The 17,935-nt window shown below is 33.2% G+C and overlaps 1 protein-coding gene and 1 long non-coding RNA gene across 2 annotated transcripts; both read left to right on the top strand.

Moving 5' to 3' along the window:
• Window positions 1–2,089: 2,089 nt before the first annotated feature.
• On the top strand, window positions 2,090–2,817 carry LOC138347765 (uncharacterized). The gene is made up of 2 exons (XR_011220296.1): window positions 2,090–2,245; window positions 2,332–2,817. It is a non-coding gene; the product is annotated as an uncharacterized lncRNA (long non-coding RNA).
• Window positions 2,818–11,820: 9,003 nt separating this feature from the next.
• On the top strand, window positions 11,821–16,350 carry LOC101254979 (transcription elongation factor TFIIS). The gene is made up of 2 exons (XM_004235179.5): window positions 11,821–12,439; window positions 15,140–16,350. Exons 1-2 carry the CDS (start codon window positions 12,275–12,277, stop codon window positions 16,118–16,120), a joined length of 1,146 nt encoding a protein of 381 aa, XP_004235227.1. The 5' UTR covers window positions 11,821–12,274; the 3' UTR covers window positions 16,121–16,350.
• Window positions 16,351–17,935: the final 1,585 nt, after the last annotated feature.

The following is a 17,935-nucleotide window of genomic DNA, read 5'->3' as shown; positions in this document are numbered from 1 at the left end:
TGCACCATCCACAACAACTACTGGTCTGCAGTATTTAAATCCCCTAATGAATGGTCTTAAGGCGATGAACAGATACATAAATTCATCCTCTTCAATCTTATGCATTCTTATATAAGAATCTGGATACACAGTTTTTAACATGTGTATGTATCGCGGCATCCGTCTATATCCAGCAGATGGTTTTCCTCTAATCATTCAGAGTGCACGTTCTTTAGCACGTCATGCTTGCTGGTAAGATATTTCAACACCATAATATTCTCAAATATCATCAATTATATCCCTTGGTGTATAAATTCGTTTATAATTGACCAATTTTGGAGCTGTCACTCCACTTACAAATCCCACTGTTGCTTGGACTTTGGTTAATACCCTCTCCCTCATCGGGCACGTATGTTCACTATTGAAATTTCTAACAATGAATATATCAGATTTTTTCCTGCACGACGCCTTCATAGTCTAACCACATTTGTCTGAAAAGCATACCAACACATAGCTGCGTACATTTTTTAAGCATATTAATACACATATCAAATACATCATATATAATATATTCAACAATAATGTTTAAAGTAATCAAACAATGAATCACACAAAAAGTATCAACCAATTTTTAAGAAAAGTATCAAACTTTAATGAAATTTATCCACTATTTGTGATATGACTGTTTAAAATGATACAGTCCTTACTATATCAGTAGTAGTACTTTCAAGTATCAAATATACTTATTTCAATGTATCAAAAACAAATTCCTGAAATGATGATACATTAGATTATAAAATAACATATGAAACTTGCAGGTTTTCATATAGAACAGTAATGTTTCATGTACTAATTAAATTATAAAACAACACATGATACATTAAAATATCAAAATACTGTCATACCTTTGTTGATCAGACCTCTTCACTTTGCAGTTGAAGTTGGTCTTTATCTTATATTTCGTCATCACATCTACAAGTGTTGCTTTATCATTGTATATCTGACCTGTCTTCACATCAACAATATCTGAATTGATTATAACATTTGCAACTCCAACTTCTGAATTTTCATGTGTCTCAAATAAGCTATTTTCAACTATTGCCAAAGCCTGTGTATCATTTGTTGTGCCTTCTACACACGTTATTTCTCCACTTCTTCCATCAAAGTTATGTACAGTACCACTATTCTTCTCAATTGTGTCAATACATAATGGATATATTGAAAATTCAGGCTCGTTTTTTTTCAGTTCAAAATATAGTTTAACACTCATATCGTTCTTAAGTTTCATCGGACAGGAGTTACCTTCTACAATGTGTCGAATTTCAATTTCTTTCCTTGATACATCAATGTCCAACTCAGCCGCAATTGTTGCTTTGAGATTAGAAAACGAAATTGAATCTCCAACAACGATTCCATCAATTTTGTAATTTTCATACTGCAATTCGTTCACCCAAATTCCGGAATGTCTCATCAAAATCGAAGTATTCATCTTCAAAAATCCACTGCAACAACAAAAAAATTTCGGCAGCTCCAATTGTTTTCTAAATAACTGATACAATCTTTGATTTTCAAATTAATATCCAATTAAGTGCTGATTTAATGCTGATTAATGATCTGTTATCACAAATTAAGCTGTTTTAGTAACAGCTTTAAATTTACCATTTTTATCCCCTATTTTTTCTTAACAGTTTTAAGTTACTATGTATCATTTACCATGTATCACAACTTTCTAAAGTATCACGACTCAGCAATTTTAAGGAATTTTTTGTAATTATTAAACTTATCGGGACAGAATGTAATTATTGAATTACACTATGGGATTCCTTAAATTTATACAAAAAAAAAAATCCACATGTGAGATGCTACACATGTTCACTATTATTTTTTATTCACTTGTCCATTCAGCAACAAATTGACAGTACAATTTACATTGCTTTGGGTACAACAGTCTACTGTGTTCGTACCCAAAGTCTTATTTCTAAATAAGGGGATATATATTCAAAAAAATGACAAATAATTTCTAAACTATCCTAATAGATCTAAAATAGTCCTTAACTATAGAAATATTGTCTTTTAACTATCCATTTTTGGGGTCAAATTTGATTTCTATCCACTTTTTATAAACACCGTTAACATATCATTATAAGTCAATCTGTCTCCTTTCTTTTTTCCAATTCTTCATTATCTCCGGAGAGACAAGCTAATTTCGACTTAACAAAGTGACGTGCTCTCGTGATTGACGTAGTTTGACGACATTTTACTTATGGTGCAAATTTACATTTGAGTGATAATTTTATGTGATTAGTTGCTGTTTTGTGTTATTTTCTTTACCTGATCATTGCAGTCTTTTAGTGTTGTTTTTGTGCAGTTTAGGTTAGCTTGGTGATGTTTCCTGGTGCAGTTTGCGCAGTTTCTATGCTAGTTTTTGTGCAGCTTGGTGATGATTTTTGGTGGTTGGGTGCTGCTGTCTGTGCAGCAGTTTGGTGGCGTTTTAGGAGCTATTTTTGTGCAGTTTGGTGACGTTTCTTGGAGCTGTGTTTTGTGCAGTTTGGTGCTGATTTTTTGGCGGTTTGATGCTGCTGTCTAGTGATGTGCTATGTATAGTTTGGTGCTGATTTTGCAGTTTTCTGCTGATTTTTTGGGTGTTTTGGTGCTGCAATTGGATTAACTGCTATTTTTTTAGTAGTTTAAGCTATTTTCTGCACAAAAATTATTGAAAACAGAGCACTATAGTTTAATTTAATTGCTGATTTTTGAACTTCTCTGCAAATTTATGCAGTTTCATTGATATAATAATTGATTATTAACATGAAAATAGAATCGTATTTTTGCTCACAATATTTTCTCAATTCTATTCGTTACTTTGTATTTTGTTTTGACTTGCATGAAATAACGACCAACGACTTAATTGCAATAAGACAATGAAGAAAAGAATTGAAAAAAAAAAGATGAGGAAATAGTTAGACAATGGACAAAAGAAATGACAAAAAAGAAAGTTAGCCGAGAAGAATTGGAAAAAAGAAAGGAGACAGACTGGCGTCTAATGATTTTTTATTTGTGTTTGTTAATAGTTTTTACAAAAAATGAATAGAAATCAAACTTGATTAAAAAAAAGAATAGTTAAAAGATCATATTCATATGTATAGTTAAGAGACTATTTTAAGTTTACTATAATAGTTTAAGGACCATTTATGTCATTTGCTCATAAATATTCTTTAAAGATATGCCTTAAACGAGAAGTAATGGGAGAAGGCTTAGAGTGCAAAAATTATAGACGAAAACCTTGTATTGTCAAAAATATGGCATACAACATTTTTACATTAATTTTTCCCATACAACTCTAATGCATGAAAAATATAAAAAAATAGTAACATTTTTGTTATAAAAGTAAACTCATAGCAATACAAGTAGAGAAGAAGACAAAAAAAGTAGATAAAAGAAAAGTCATTTTCTTCTTATTCAAGTGTATATTACAATGGTGAATGATATCTCTATTTATAGGTAGAGAAATCAACCAAAAGGTCACCATGTTTAGTGTCACATAAGTAGATACGTTTCCATCCCAAAAAGATTCATCACCTTGGGAATACATATCCATGAAAAGGATAAGTTTATGATAAGCTTAATGGACAATCCACTTAATTCAATGTATTTATAACACTCCCCCTTGGATGTCCATAGATAATGTGCCTCGTTAAAACCTTACTAGGAAAAATTCTATGGGAAAAACGCTAGTGAAGGAAAAAGAGTACACATATCTTTTGATACGCACTATTTGTTGCCTCATTAAAAAGCTTGTCATGAAAACCCAATGGGAAAAAACCTCGGTTAAGGGAAAAAGAGTGCAACACGTATTATACTCCCCTGATTAAAACATCACTTAATTTCTTGTGATGATGTCTCCAATCTTCGTACATTGTGGTTGGTATATTCTTTTTCAAAGAAAAATCACACATTTCTTGAATATGGTGTGTCATTTATCTCAACCAGACGCACTTTCGACTTGCTTCATGAAGGACTTTTATTTCTGCATAGCAACATTTGCTTCATTGATCGCCAGAATATTATTGTGCCTCCACATGCAAACACATAGCGTGTTTGAGATAGAGCTTTATGCGGATCAGATAAATATTATGCATCTGCGTACCCAATCAATTTTGTCTTGGATTCCTCGGAATAGAATAAACTCATACCTATAGTCATTCAAGGATATTCAATCATGTGCTCAACACCATTCCAATGTCCTTTTATCGGGAGAAATTGAATCTTGCCAGTAAATTTACTGCAAAACAAATATCTAGTCAAATATTGTTAGTAAGATGCACTAATGCCCTGATTGCACCAAGATAGAGTTTCATGACCAAGAAACTCTTCATCCTTCTTTTGAGATCAAACTGAATCATCATTTATCTCAAGTGATCTCATAATCATTTGGGTACTCAATGAATGCAATTTATCCATATAAAATTGCATCAAAACTTTTCATTGTATGTGCACCGTTAGACAAATATTTCATTTGTCAAATTATCAATCTGCAGGTCAAAACAAAATTTTGTCTTACTAAGACCTTTTCATAAAAATACAAGGACAATCAGGGTCATTCTTTTGTACCCTTTTTCTTCCTTGACTATTTTAATCCATATAAGGATTCTTGAAGCTTTATTGGAAAAGTTTCTTTCAAACTCTTATATGCTTCAGACACCTCGATTGTTTCAAGGATTTTCATATAACCTTCATTGTCTAGCTAGACATTACAATTATTAATTACATGCATTCAAGTTTTCATATGTTGCCAGATCAAAACAAACCTCATTGCATCCACCAAAGGAGAAAACATCTCCAATAATGTCAAAATTTTTGCGATAAACCTTTATGCCCCAAGGCACAAATCGTATTTGATATTTTACAATTATACTATCGCATAATAATTTATTTGTACCTCACTGACATTATACCTTAATTTATGGACTACCAGTCCAAAATATCACTTTTTTAAGTGAAACAAAATATACTTGAATTGTGCATTTTACTTGGCCAACCATTTATCTGTCCACACTATATGACAGATTTGAATTCAAGATCCTCGTCACAATTTATATCATTGAGTGCTACCTCATATCAAAGATACCGTCGACGGTTATTTGATATCGGTTCCAACAAGACATAACTTATCGAGATCTCTTCATTTTTCATTATTTCAGGTACCTGAACCTTTTTCAAGATTTTATGAAGTGTTATGTTAGTGTGCTCTCTTATAGCACTTGCCTCATTATCATGATCATATTGATCATTTGCTCGTTCCTTCTTCAAGGAATTTTATATTTGGAATCGATTGGTCTATTACGCTTCCAGTGTATCATAGACTCTGTCCTTCAAGGACTTCACATTGGAGCATTTGCAGCTGAATTATATCATAGGGTCAGTGCATTCATCTGGCAATTGATTTGCAACATTATGCAACTGAATTATCCCTTGAACTTTAAGTTCACATATTTATTTAACGAGGATCTAGATAATTCATAATTAACCTCACAAATAATTTTCAGCTGTCAATCATCTCCCCCCCCCCCCAATTAGAAAATCTAACATTCATTCCAACCTTATTTGGAAGTTCATCTTTATGCGAGGTGGAGCAATTAAAATCATAACCGCACTTTCAACATTTTAGATGAAAATTATATGGTTCTTGACCCTGAACTAATTTTAATGGGGAAACCTTGTTGGTTTGATGCATACATGTGTTGTTACATATTAAATAAAATTATCTCATACCATATCTTATTTGGAAGTTTTGTTCTCATAACCATGATTTAGCTATAATTGGAGGCATACAATTTCTGCTAAATCAACCAGCATTATTAATATAATTTCATAGTTTGAAACTGTGCTCTTAATTTTAACAATTCGAGCAAACAACCTTACAAAAATCAATTTATAAGTTGACAACAAAATACATGTGACCATCGCATAGATGCATCAATCATATAGTTGCAAATGATCCACATGACAGGTGAACGGGCCCATATTACCCTTTTATATGTTTCAAAAAATTTAGGGGATTACAATCCCAACCTTAATGATCATTTTATCAAGAGAACAAGCAACACAAGAGAATTCTTGAAGAATCTTTATTTCTTCATCATATAAATCACCTGAATTCTCAATCACGTTTGCATCACATTTAATCGGAATGGTCAACCAGTCATGCCAACTGATCTTTATTTTAGTACACTTATAATTTACTTTTACATGTGATTTCATCAGCATGTACATGTTTGTATGGAAGAAACAAGAGGAAAAGTAGAGTAATCTTTTACATAAACATTTATAACCCTCTTCGGTTTGTAGTGATTTATAGTCTCAATATTTATTTTCAGTTCATCCGAAACTTAAAAAGTTTTTTTTTGAGACTTACTACAACCCCAATATTATTCTTCTGATAATAGCACAACTCGTTAGACTTTGCAATTAATTTTGTGTACTATCACATATTGCATGACACCATCCCTATGGTGAGCATCTCCTTCAAGGAGAAAATTATATTATTATTGTCATGGTCAAAATCATTACGAGCAAGACGTCTTTCTTGCTTTACTTTTGTTGTACCATAGGTACACCATAAATGACAAATTTGTATTGCCACACAATAATGACCACAACCCTTATAGGCAAGAACTATTTCTATTTTTTGCCCTTTCGATAGTTCACAATAAACATACCATAGTGACGTATAAAACGTACAATACAATTAGCCATTTCTACCAAATAAAATTTATTTCCTCTTAAATATCCCGTAGAAATGAGAAGTGACATATACCATTTTTTCTCAAACCTTCCATAGAGGTGAGTTGTGACATATATCCAACCTATAATGATTTTATCACATCTGGACTCATTCTCTTATAGAATGGTCGAGCATTCACGATACTCATCACAAGTCACATTCTCTTCAAGGAATGGACTAATTATTTATATGTACTTCATAAATTTGGATTATAAGCACATTGTCATGGCTTTAAAATTCATCATATTTTCATGACACACCTCAACATCACTTTGAAAGATCAAGTGTACCATCACTTTATCTTCTTATATCATGATAGAGGATTTATAAACTTGTCAAATTATTGTGTTGACAACATTCACAAGTCTAATGACCTTTCATACCATTTTGATGTCTTCACATTTTGAAGGACTATTTGAAGAACTCATAGTGTTCTTCCTTTTAGCATTACCGCAATCATGACTATTATGATTCCGTCCCTCCACGCTTTATTCATACCATTAGTTATTTGTCATCTTTCAGACTAATCATTCACTTCTTCCACATTCATATGATTGAATGGAGCAAGTCAACATGCGAATTTTAGAGTTATCACATGTTGCTACCACATTCTTTTCAAGAAATGGAGCAAATTCAATATGATGAATTTCAAGAAATTTCATCAAAAATATATTATTTTTTCTTAGTCATCATTTTATCATCGCTATGGTGCATTGGCTCAAACTCAATGTCTTACCCATATACGGTGTGTTACGCCATAATTCTATGGGACTTGAACCCAATCACGGTGCATCAAAACTCTAATTGTTGTCTTACCCTTTTGGTGTGATAGATATTGAATCTATCGTCTTATCCTCAAATATTTTTCATTATGGTGCATCTGGACTTTAACCTGATGTCTTACCCTTTTGGTGCGATGAAATTTGAATCCATCGTCTTACCTTTAACCAACGGTATAATAGACCGAAGTACAACATGACTTATTCTTTGAGTCTTTCAAAACAATCAAAATAATATTCAAACTCATGCTATTCAAAATTTATACCTTCTTCTATTTAAGAAATTTTGTATAGCATTTCATATTCAACCAAAAGTAGTATATGCCTTTGGTTCCTGATAATTGTTAGTGATTAAATACTATTGTATTCTAAATCATAAAAATTAACACATACCTGATTCTGTACAAATAATACCTTGATTCTCATAACGAGATCAACCTAAACATGAGTTAAAGAAAAACTAAAAGTCACTCTCAATTAGCTAGATACTCGTGCTGATAACGTGTTATAAAAGTAAACTCATAGCAATATAAGTATAAAGAGAAGAAGACAAGAGAAGTAGATAAAAAAAAGAGTCATTTTCTTCTTATTCAAGTGTATATTACAATGGTGAATGATATCTCTATTTATAGGTAGAGAAATCAACCAAAAGGTCACCATGTTTAATGTCACATTAGTAGATACATTTCTATCCCAAAAAGATTCATCATCTTGGGAATACATATCCATGATAAGGATAAATTTATGATAAGCTTAATGGACAATCCACTTAATTCAATGTATTTATAACAATTTTACAATTATTGACATGGATCTGTGAAGACCTATTTCATGAATATAAAATTATAGACATATATATGAATATGTAATTTAATTTGACTTTAGCTGATATTTATATTTTTAATTTTGAGTGTGTAAAAGTAAAATTATACACTCTACGTGGCGTAATACATATAAAACGCCACATAAGAATGCTTTGTAGAATCACATGACATGAATGTGTTATTTAATTTTATACGAGTTTAATTTTAATTTTATTCAAAATTAAAATACATAGATACTAATTAAAACTAAATTGAATGACACATTAATATATATATATATATATATGCGAAAATTATTTATATATATATATATTTTATTTTATTTTATTTTTAACTTCAATTTGCCACGAACCTTAAAATGTGGTGATCTAAAATTAGACCTAGAAGGTGAAAAAACTATTCTGCTGGAATTCGACCAACTTAAATTGTGGGGCTATCGCTTTATAGGACTTGTCATTCCTTTTGCTTTTTCTCATTAATTACATTGCAAAAACAGAGTCTAGGGCTTCCGACGCCGAAGATGACTACTGCAGCAGGTAACGGACTCTTCAAGTTCCTCAGCCCCAAACGCCGTCCCCAATCCACCGATATACAGGCCGCCGCAGGGTGGGGTGTCGCCGCCGTTACTGGCGCCCTCTGGGTGATTCAGGTCTTTTCTCCTTTTCTTTTCCTCAATTCCTCATTTCTGTTTTTGATTAATTTTAAGATCTCTACTTATAATATATATCCAGATCTGCTTTGTTTTCCCTTATGTTTCATTTATTTTGGATACTATTTGAAAGTCAAAGTTGTTGATTAGATACTGAATCGATTGTGTTGATTTTTCCTTCAGTCCCCTAATCTAGAATCATTATCAAATGATTAATCAGGATTAATGAGTTTTATTGGATTTGGATTTGGAGATGTTCAATGGTTGAACAGTTGTGTATTCATGTTGTTTTTGGGTTTACACTCTTGTTGATAGATTTCATAATCTATGTGTTCTGCTCGATCTAAATTTGAGGATGCGGTAGGGGATTGAATATGTTTGGTTTAAGCAATGACGAAGTAACAAAAGATGGGTTATTAGTAGAATGTTTACAGTGATGAATTTCTTTTTTTTTTTAATAGAAAACAATAAAAATGGACAAAGAGAAGGATAGGAACAATACACAGCTTTTTGCACTTGCAAAATACCGCTTTACTTTCTTTGATCCTTGTAACGTACGAGAATTGTATGGTTAGTGACCTTTGGTGATCCATGGAACTTTTCCGAGCCACTTACTGTTGTAGTTAGTCCAGATCTTAGATAGACTGAGATGTTCTGCCACCTCCCAGATTTTGGTACTCTTTAATGTGAAATTTTTTTATTCTGAAATATTGATGTTTTTATTTTACACCATCAAGCTAATGTTTCTCCTTTGATTTGGTCTAATAAAGGTGAGGCTGATGTAGTGTATAGCTTGTGGGTTCATCTGAGTCCTATAGCTTTCATTTGGACCCTGTTAAAATATCTGCAAAATAAGTATAATTGATTGAGTTTGAACCCAGCAAATCAAATGAGATGTGGTAGAACCACAAACTAGAACCATAATTTATAAATCTTAGATTTGCCTCTGGTTTCCTTCGGTGCTCGTACTCCGTAGGTTCCAAGTTAAAAGACCTAAAAAAGTGAAGTGTTAGATAACATTCAGTTCAAAGAGTTACAATAAGCTATACTATGGAAGTTAGACATGAATGCTACAATTTTGGGGAGGAGGGTGCAGGTGGAAACAGTTTTCTGGCAAGCATCTTTTTGAACTATTGTTTTCTAAATGCCATGATTTTTGGTTCTTGATACTGGTTTACTCTTGATCTCTCTTGGTGGTTACCTTAGTTTTTGTAGCTTTATGTTCTTGTTGTTTCATATGGGAAAAATTGGTTCTCCCAACGATCTGTTGCTTGAAATCTTTTACGAGTTGCCTACCTGTTATTAGTTTGAAAGGTTCCCCAGGAGTATCCTTGATGGTTTATCCCTTATATTTGGCTGCATAGTTTAAGTTATTTGGGATGTGATATAAATGTTAGGTTTCACCACACTTCTATTTCCTTGAGTTCTTTGAAATTATATCTGTTTCTTTCTCTTGTTTTGATAACTTAAAGAAGCTTCTTATCAGGTCTGATAAGACCTTTTCTTGATGACCCATGGCATTTTCCTGCAGCTATGAGGAAGTTGTAATCTATGCCGTGCTCATAATATCCAAAGATGTGTTAAACAGATAGGAGAGGTAGGTTTAATTATAGATGCCAGATGAGCTGAGCTGGATAGAAGTTTTTTGAAATATGTTGAGCTTGATGGGATATTTTGTAATGAGCTGTTTGCTTTATATCCCCAGAAAGGATTATGTATGTGTAAGGCAGTCTCTAGAGGTAAAAAGAAGTTGCTGATTAAGATTTTGGGAATACCTGTAACTCCTTTTGAGATTGTTCAATGCTTTTCCAGTTAATATAGTTTCCAGGGAGGGAGGGGGGGAGGTATTCAGGAAATACCTGCAACTCCCTTTGAGATTTTCGAATGTGTTTCTAGTTGATTTAGTTGCTATTGCCACAGTGTTGTATGTGAAATTGATTTACTGATGTCATAATTAATTTGCTTATCTGACTTTATACATTCTTCACTATATCTTTTCAGCCATGGGATTTTTTGAGGAAGACATTTATCGAGAAGCAGGAAGAAGAGAAGTGATAAAAATGTTGAGGAAGTTGGTAGCTAACTGATATCATTTTTGGTGATAAACAATCCTTGAGCAGGATTAAAGTCAATAATACATTTACATTTCATGGTCCTTGTTATTATGATCACGAGCCTTTGATGGTTAGCTGCTTCCATCAATTTTCTGATTTGGATTTATTTTCCTTGGTCGAGCTTTGTGCTCATTACTGTTTGTTCATATTGTTAACTTGACGCTTTGTTTTATGGTGTACTCACCAGAAAGAATTGTGATCCTGTGTGTATGCTATGCAGAGGTTGAATGGGTTTCCAAAATAATCCAACTTTTATTTTTAATTGGTGTTGCATGTTCAATTTTCATCTCATCATTTATCTGATGATTAAATTTTGTGCTTCACAGTTTCAGCAAGAGAGTGAACAGTTAGATAAGAATTATTACATAACATTCTTAGCTTGTACCATAATCTAATACAAGATAGGTAGGCATCAGTGCTTTGAGCTCGATGTCAAGACCCGAATCTAACACTAACATGCCTGTGAGCCAACTGGGGTTCAACTCGCAGGGCATATTATTTATTCTGTGAAGGAAATGAGAATGTGCAAGCTGGGAATAGCAAAAGTATCTAACGGACTTTTTCTAATATTGGATTGCTTAATTGGTTCTTTGCTCATTTACCTTGCAAAGCATCATCCTCGTCGGTTCTTCAAATATTCAAACAGCCATTTTGGAATCACATTATACCGTAAACTCTTTTTTTTTTCTTTAATTATAAAATGAAAAAATCTATGTTAGTACCGCAATTTTACTATCTGCAACAGATCTTTCTAATATTTTGATCTTTAAAAAATGTAGTGATTTACAATGGGTATTTCTTATACGGTTTTTAAATATATGCCCAAAAAAGGAGGAGGAAGCGGTAGTAATGAAAAAACAAAGAATTAAGACTATGCTAATTATAATCAATCGCCGATGTTACGTCATTGGATCTTGATATCCAGTGTGCCTTTCTCTACCGTCCGATCGCCGCACACGTGCCGCAACAACCTTGATTAGCTCATCCCCGCTTCAATCGTAACGACTAATCTCCCCCGCATCTGAACTCTAGGGTTTCATCATCATTTGAAGAAACGCCGAAGACTTTCACCTGCTCCATTTTTGCGCATTAGAATGTTTGTTGTTTTTCTTGCTTGAAGATCCGATTGTTCTTAGTCAGTAGATATGGAGAAGGAGCTAATCGAGCTGTTTGATGCGGTAAAGAGATCGGCTGATGCAGCCGCTGTTGACGGCGGTGCAGATTCCTCACCGGAGGAGGATAGGTGCCTTGACGCTTTGAAGCGGCTTAAGAAATTTCCTGTCAATTATCAAGTCCTCGTTTCCACACAGGTATTCAAAGATATCCTCATTTTCTTCGTCGCCTTGCTATTTTCAGTTTTAGCATCCACGCATTTGCTAATTCCATTTGCCTGCTCTTGAAAAGCTTGGATTTTGCACGGTTTCAGTTCCTGGAATTCTTCATCTTTTTATTTTGAGAAAATAAATTAAATTGCTAAAGGGAATCTCTGTGTGTTTTTCTTTGGAATAAAGTTCTGTACATGACAACACTTGCTTCTTATGCTAAGTGATAACCCCTAGCCTTGCACCATTCTGTCACTTTTAAGTTACAAATTGCTTTGGATATCAATTGTGCTTCTTCATTGAAAGAAAATGAATTCGTTCTTTGTTTAAAGAAAATGATCTGTTCCGCTGTTTGATATGCTTTTTAGCTTCATGAGGATTCTGGGTTATTATCCAAAAATGTGATTTACCATAATTGGAAGGTTGTGGAATTGCAATCTTGGGACTACTGTTCCTTAAAATTAGGATCAATTGGCACATCATGTAGAAGCCATTATTAGTAATTATTCCAAATCAGGAATTAAAATGATACCCATCACTTAAAGCAACAAAGCAAGGGGTCATCACTGCTTAAGTTAAAGTGATCCCACCTCCTGGACTTTAACTAGTACTCTAGCAGTATACAAGTTAATGCCTTTACATTCAGTAGTGGAAGAACTACCACTCAGGAAGCAAATAGAGAATCAGAAGAGGTAAGTCAGCCTAATGGATATTCTCTTGGTCTAAAAAAAGTGTTACAACTCACAAATATCTGCTTTCTTTCTGTACCCCTTTCTTAAATCGAAACACAGCTAGCATACTAGCATGCTAAAATAACATAATGGCCCTGACATCATATTACCTAGAAACCTTAAGTCTTAATGACCATTGCAGACAATCACGATGAATTAATTAGGTCGTGAACATTTTTTTTTTCTTTGTATGAAGAAGTGAACTTTATCCTTATCCTTGGAGTTAGTCAAGTGATCATATCGAAATCAACTTTTGCTCTTACTACCATTTTTGAATCATGTGATCAGAAATCAGAGCTAGAGAATAAAAAAGCAATTGAACCGTGATATCTAAATCCTTGCATATGCAGATAGTACCTTTTACATGATTAAATAGAAGGTTTTGTCAATCATGAAAAGGGAAGTAGAAGTGATGGGATTTCAAAGAAGCGTGCGCTTCTAACGGATCGATGAATAAGTAAAATTTAAAATTGTGTGATCATCTAATCTAGTTTAAGAGGATAGAGAGCACACACTTTTGCTTAATTATATTTTATCGTGCTCTTTCACGTGTGGGCCTAATTCTTTTTTCATCGCTAAGCATGTACAAATTCTTTTTGATAACAGATGACGGTTAGATTTGATCTTAGGACCTCTGCGTGTTCTAATACCAACTTGAAGTGTGTGACTAAAGTACTAAACAATTAGTGAAAACAGATGGAGCCTGCTGGTTTTTCAATGGTTTTTTTAAAAAAGAAAATCAAAGGATGTTTGTCTATAATTTTTCACGCAATGTTCCTCGGGAACTATAATTTTTTTTATTTTTCTTTAAGAAAAACCGACGGCCATCCACCATAAAATGCTCAATAACTATAAATTTTTTTCTTTGAAAACCGATCGATTTTGCCACCTTTTGAAATGCAAAACTGCAATCGTAGAGTATAAATAAAAGAAAACAAAGGAAGTATTCCATCAAAGAGTATGTGTAGTCTAGTGGTAGAATTGTTCAATATCATGGTAAATACTTGGGTTCGATTCCAAGTTACTACAAACATTTTTTAAATATGTATTTCTTAAAAACCGACAGACGCCCCTTAGGTCTCATTGAATCTGAATTATTTGGATGATAGCTCATTAAGTACATTTGTTTTTCTTAAAATTCTACCACTTATCGGGTCTTGAAACATCTGAGTCGGTCATATTTGAAATGAAATCTAAAACCCATGTAGCACTCTTCAGCGGCTCATTATGTGCATTAATTGCTGGGTTAAATTAAATATGACGTATCGATTTCATTTTAATTATTATCCAAATAGATGGGATTTCATAACATCTATATACAAGCTATGTATAATGTTTTTGTCTCATTTTAAGAGTTAAGGTATATCTATCTTTCTTGCTGCTTGTATTGTTATTAGAGGAAAATTTATTAATCTTGTGTCTGTAAAAAATAAGTACAATCAAGATCTCCAGTTAAAAATCTCAATAGTGTATAAAATTTGTGGATTTAAAAATTATGATTGCTAGAATTTTAATTACTATATTGTTTAAATTTTATTTTGTGGGATTATATCGGGTATATTATTGTTGTTGTATTGTTTATACTTAATACTTGAATACTATATAATTTTTTAATTCAATATATTCAAATGTTTCGAGAACAATGTTAGAAGAATGTCAGTATTGTAAGTTCACACTATTCACACGGTTATTGTTGTTGGTTGTTACTAGTAGTACTACTAGTATCTCTTTCTCTTTTCTCTTCTTTTGGATAAAAAAACATTGGTCAGTATTGTGTGTTTGTGTGTTTCAGCTAGTGTGGTTTCATTCTCTCAGGGGCTTTCCCGGAGATTGATTCAGGAATTTCATGTATTGGTGTTATTACCTGTTATTGTTTCTTTCTTATATTGTCCTCTTGGAGGTGCTCATCTGCTAATGGATCCTTTTTCTGTAATTGACATAATGAATAATGTTACAGGTGGGCAAACGCCTCCGAACGTTGACAAAACATCCTAGGGAGAAGATCCAGATGTTGGCTTCTGATGTAGTGAAGAACTGGAAGACTATAATTGTGAGAGAGACAATGAAAAATAAGAACGGCAATGAAGTAAATGGGGAATCTGTAAAAGCTGAATGTGCTGGCGATGATGGTGATGAAGGCAATAAATTTCAGCGTCTTAACTCGGTGAAGGTTGAAAAGGTGGCAAGGGTTGAGAATGTGACAGTTGAGAGGTCAAGTAAGTCTCTGACTCTAAAATCTGAGAGAGCAGTGAAGGCAGAAAGTTCCTTCACTGACGTAAAGTCTGAGAATGTTTCTGTTATGAAGACTGAGAATACAACTTCCAAAAGTGTTAAGATTGAGAAGAAACCCAAGGATGAAAAGTTGAGATCTGGGGCTAGTGCTGCCCCACCAAAGTTGTCTGCTCTTGTTTATTGCAAGGATCCTGTGAGAGACAAAGTTCGGGAGCTCCTTTCTGAGGCTCTTTGCAAAGTCTCTGTTGAAGTTGATGACGATGATTTGAGGGATGCTGTGAATGGTTCTGATCCTTATAGAGTGGCAGTTCAGGTTGAGACTGCAATGTTTGAGAAGTGGGGAAAATCTAGTGGCTCCCAGAAGTTTAAGTATAGGTCAATAATGTTTAATATCAAGGATCCAAACAACCCAGATTTCCGGAGGAAAGTCCTTACAGGACAGTATTCACCTCACAGTATTGTTGATTTGAGCCCAGAAGAAATGGCAAGTGATGAAAGGCAAAAGGAGAACAAGAAGATCAAAGAAAAAGCTTTATTTAATAGCCAGCTTGGAGGTCCTCCCAAGGCCAGCACAGATAAGTTTAAGTGTGGTAGGTGCGGGAAAAATCAGACCACCTACTACCAGATGCAAACTCGGAGTGCTGATGAACCAATGACAACCTATGTCACATGTGTAAACTGTGATAATCGCTGGAAGTTCTGTTAAACTAGATCTTGTTTGCATTTGTGACTCAGTGGTATGGATGAAGAACTTCGTAGGTCCTTTCACTACTATGATGTAGTTTCTAGGTTATTTTTTAATTGTCTTCTTTGAGGCGGTCTTTGATATGCATGGTACGATCGCCCAAACTATTTTATTGTATGGTATATTTTGACATCTGAACCATGTCTGTTTCTTTTGACCCAATTTTATTTAGAAGTCGGGTTTTTCGTCTATTTCTTAGGACTCTTTCAGCTCTATGCTTGATCAGAGGAGAGGTGTGACTCCTATAGTTTTTGGTATGGGCTCAAGGAATAGGGAAGGTTAAATGGCATGCGAACCATCAGGTGAGTCCATTTGGTACCTACAGCCAAGTGCTGCACCGCTCTGCTTTTGCTTTTGCAAGAATTCTTCCATGTACCTTCACTGCAATTGATCCAAAAGCTCCCGTTTTTCTTTGTTTATGTTGCTTGTCATGTTCTTCCCTTCTTTCTCTACCTCGACTTTGAGAGGAACTGAAGAATGTTAAAATGTTGGTGTGTGTTATTTCTTAGAGCCGATGTGTGGACCACACAACCCAAACAGTGTGACTTTTCAACTTTCTGTTTTTCAAGTGTTATTCTTGTGCATGCATTCCCCCTCGCCACTTTACATTTTGAAGCTGTTCTTGTTGTCTATAAATATCTGATTCTTCCTTACATATAGAAAATTATTCTTAAATTATATAAAGCAATAAGAAGAATATAGTAGATAGAAGATTTTTTATTTCTCTTGAAGGATTAGAGATTGAGGGATTCTTTATAATGAGGAAACTCTTTTACTTGTAGAGGAACACTGACTTTGATCCCAAAGTAAGAGGTTCCTAACTTTTCTTCAAAGGAATCTATATAATAGACATTTATGATAATACAAATGTGTATAATATTCTCCCTTGGATGTCTATTTGATAGATTACATGACTCGTTAAAAATTTACTAGAAAAAATTTTAGTAGAAGAGAAAAGAGTGTGCATATATAGCATTTTGGATGTCTCTGTAAAAACCTTACGAGGAAAACTAATCAGGATAGAAACCTTATATGGAAAACAAATACATCACAAATTAAGATGAGAACATCAATCCAAATATTGAATCTTTCCATCCCAATCTTGTGTTTTATGTGTGTTGCATCGTTGCCTACAATTACAATATTTTTTCTCTTGCTTCATGAATAATTATTATCTCATCATGATTTGTAGTAGTCATCATTGACTGCTTTGTAGATTGTCGATATATAATAGAGCTCCCACATATAAACATCTGGCATGTCCAAGATCACAGCTTTTGCCGCTTAAATCGATACTTTGTACATTCATAAAATTAACAAAGTTTACTATGATACACGTATTTGAATTGAATCATTTTAGTTTTTAGGAGTGTTTGACAAAATTAAAAATAATTTAAATAATTTAAAAATAACTTAAAATGTTAAAAGTTATAATTTGATTTTTCTCTATTTTTTAACTTATAAATTAATAAAGATTACTTCTTAAATATTACTTTTAAAAAGCTACTTTATTTGTTAAGTTAAGCTAAACAGAATCTCATACAAAGACTTGCAATTGAATATAGTACTTTAAAACCAAACCTTTTGCAAATTTCTCAAATTTCGAAAACTCTTCAAAAGTTTTAGTTCAAATCATTAATTTGTATAAAAATATAATATTTTCTTGATTGATTTAATTTATATGAGGATTATAAACAAATTTAGCAAAAAGTTGTGTTAAGCTATTTTTGAATTTTTTAGAATATTTCATCAACCTTTAATATTAAATGCATGTCA

This window comes from Solanum lycopersicum, chromosome 3 (genome assembly GCF_036512215.1).
Source record: "Solanum lycopersicum chromosome 3, SLM_r2.1".
Taxonomy (NCBI): domain Eukaryota; kingdom Viridiplantae; phylum Streptophyta; class Magnoliopsida; order Solanales; family Solanaceae; genus Solanum; species Solanum lycopersicum.
The sequence above is the reverse complement of the archived record's forward strand: the minus strand, read 5'-3'. Positions and strand labels throughout refer to the sequence as shown.

Coding starts and splice junctions, on each gene's coding strand:
- LOC101254979 (XM_004235179.5), top strand. CDS start 12,275: ATGGAGAAGGAGCTAATCGAGCTGTTTGATGCGGTAAAGAGATCGGCT. Junction 12,440..15,139: donor AAGTCCTCGTTTCCACACAG/GTATTCAAAGAT, acceptor ATAATGTTACAG/GTGGGCAAACGCCTCCGAAC.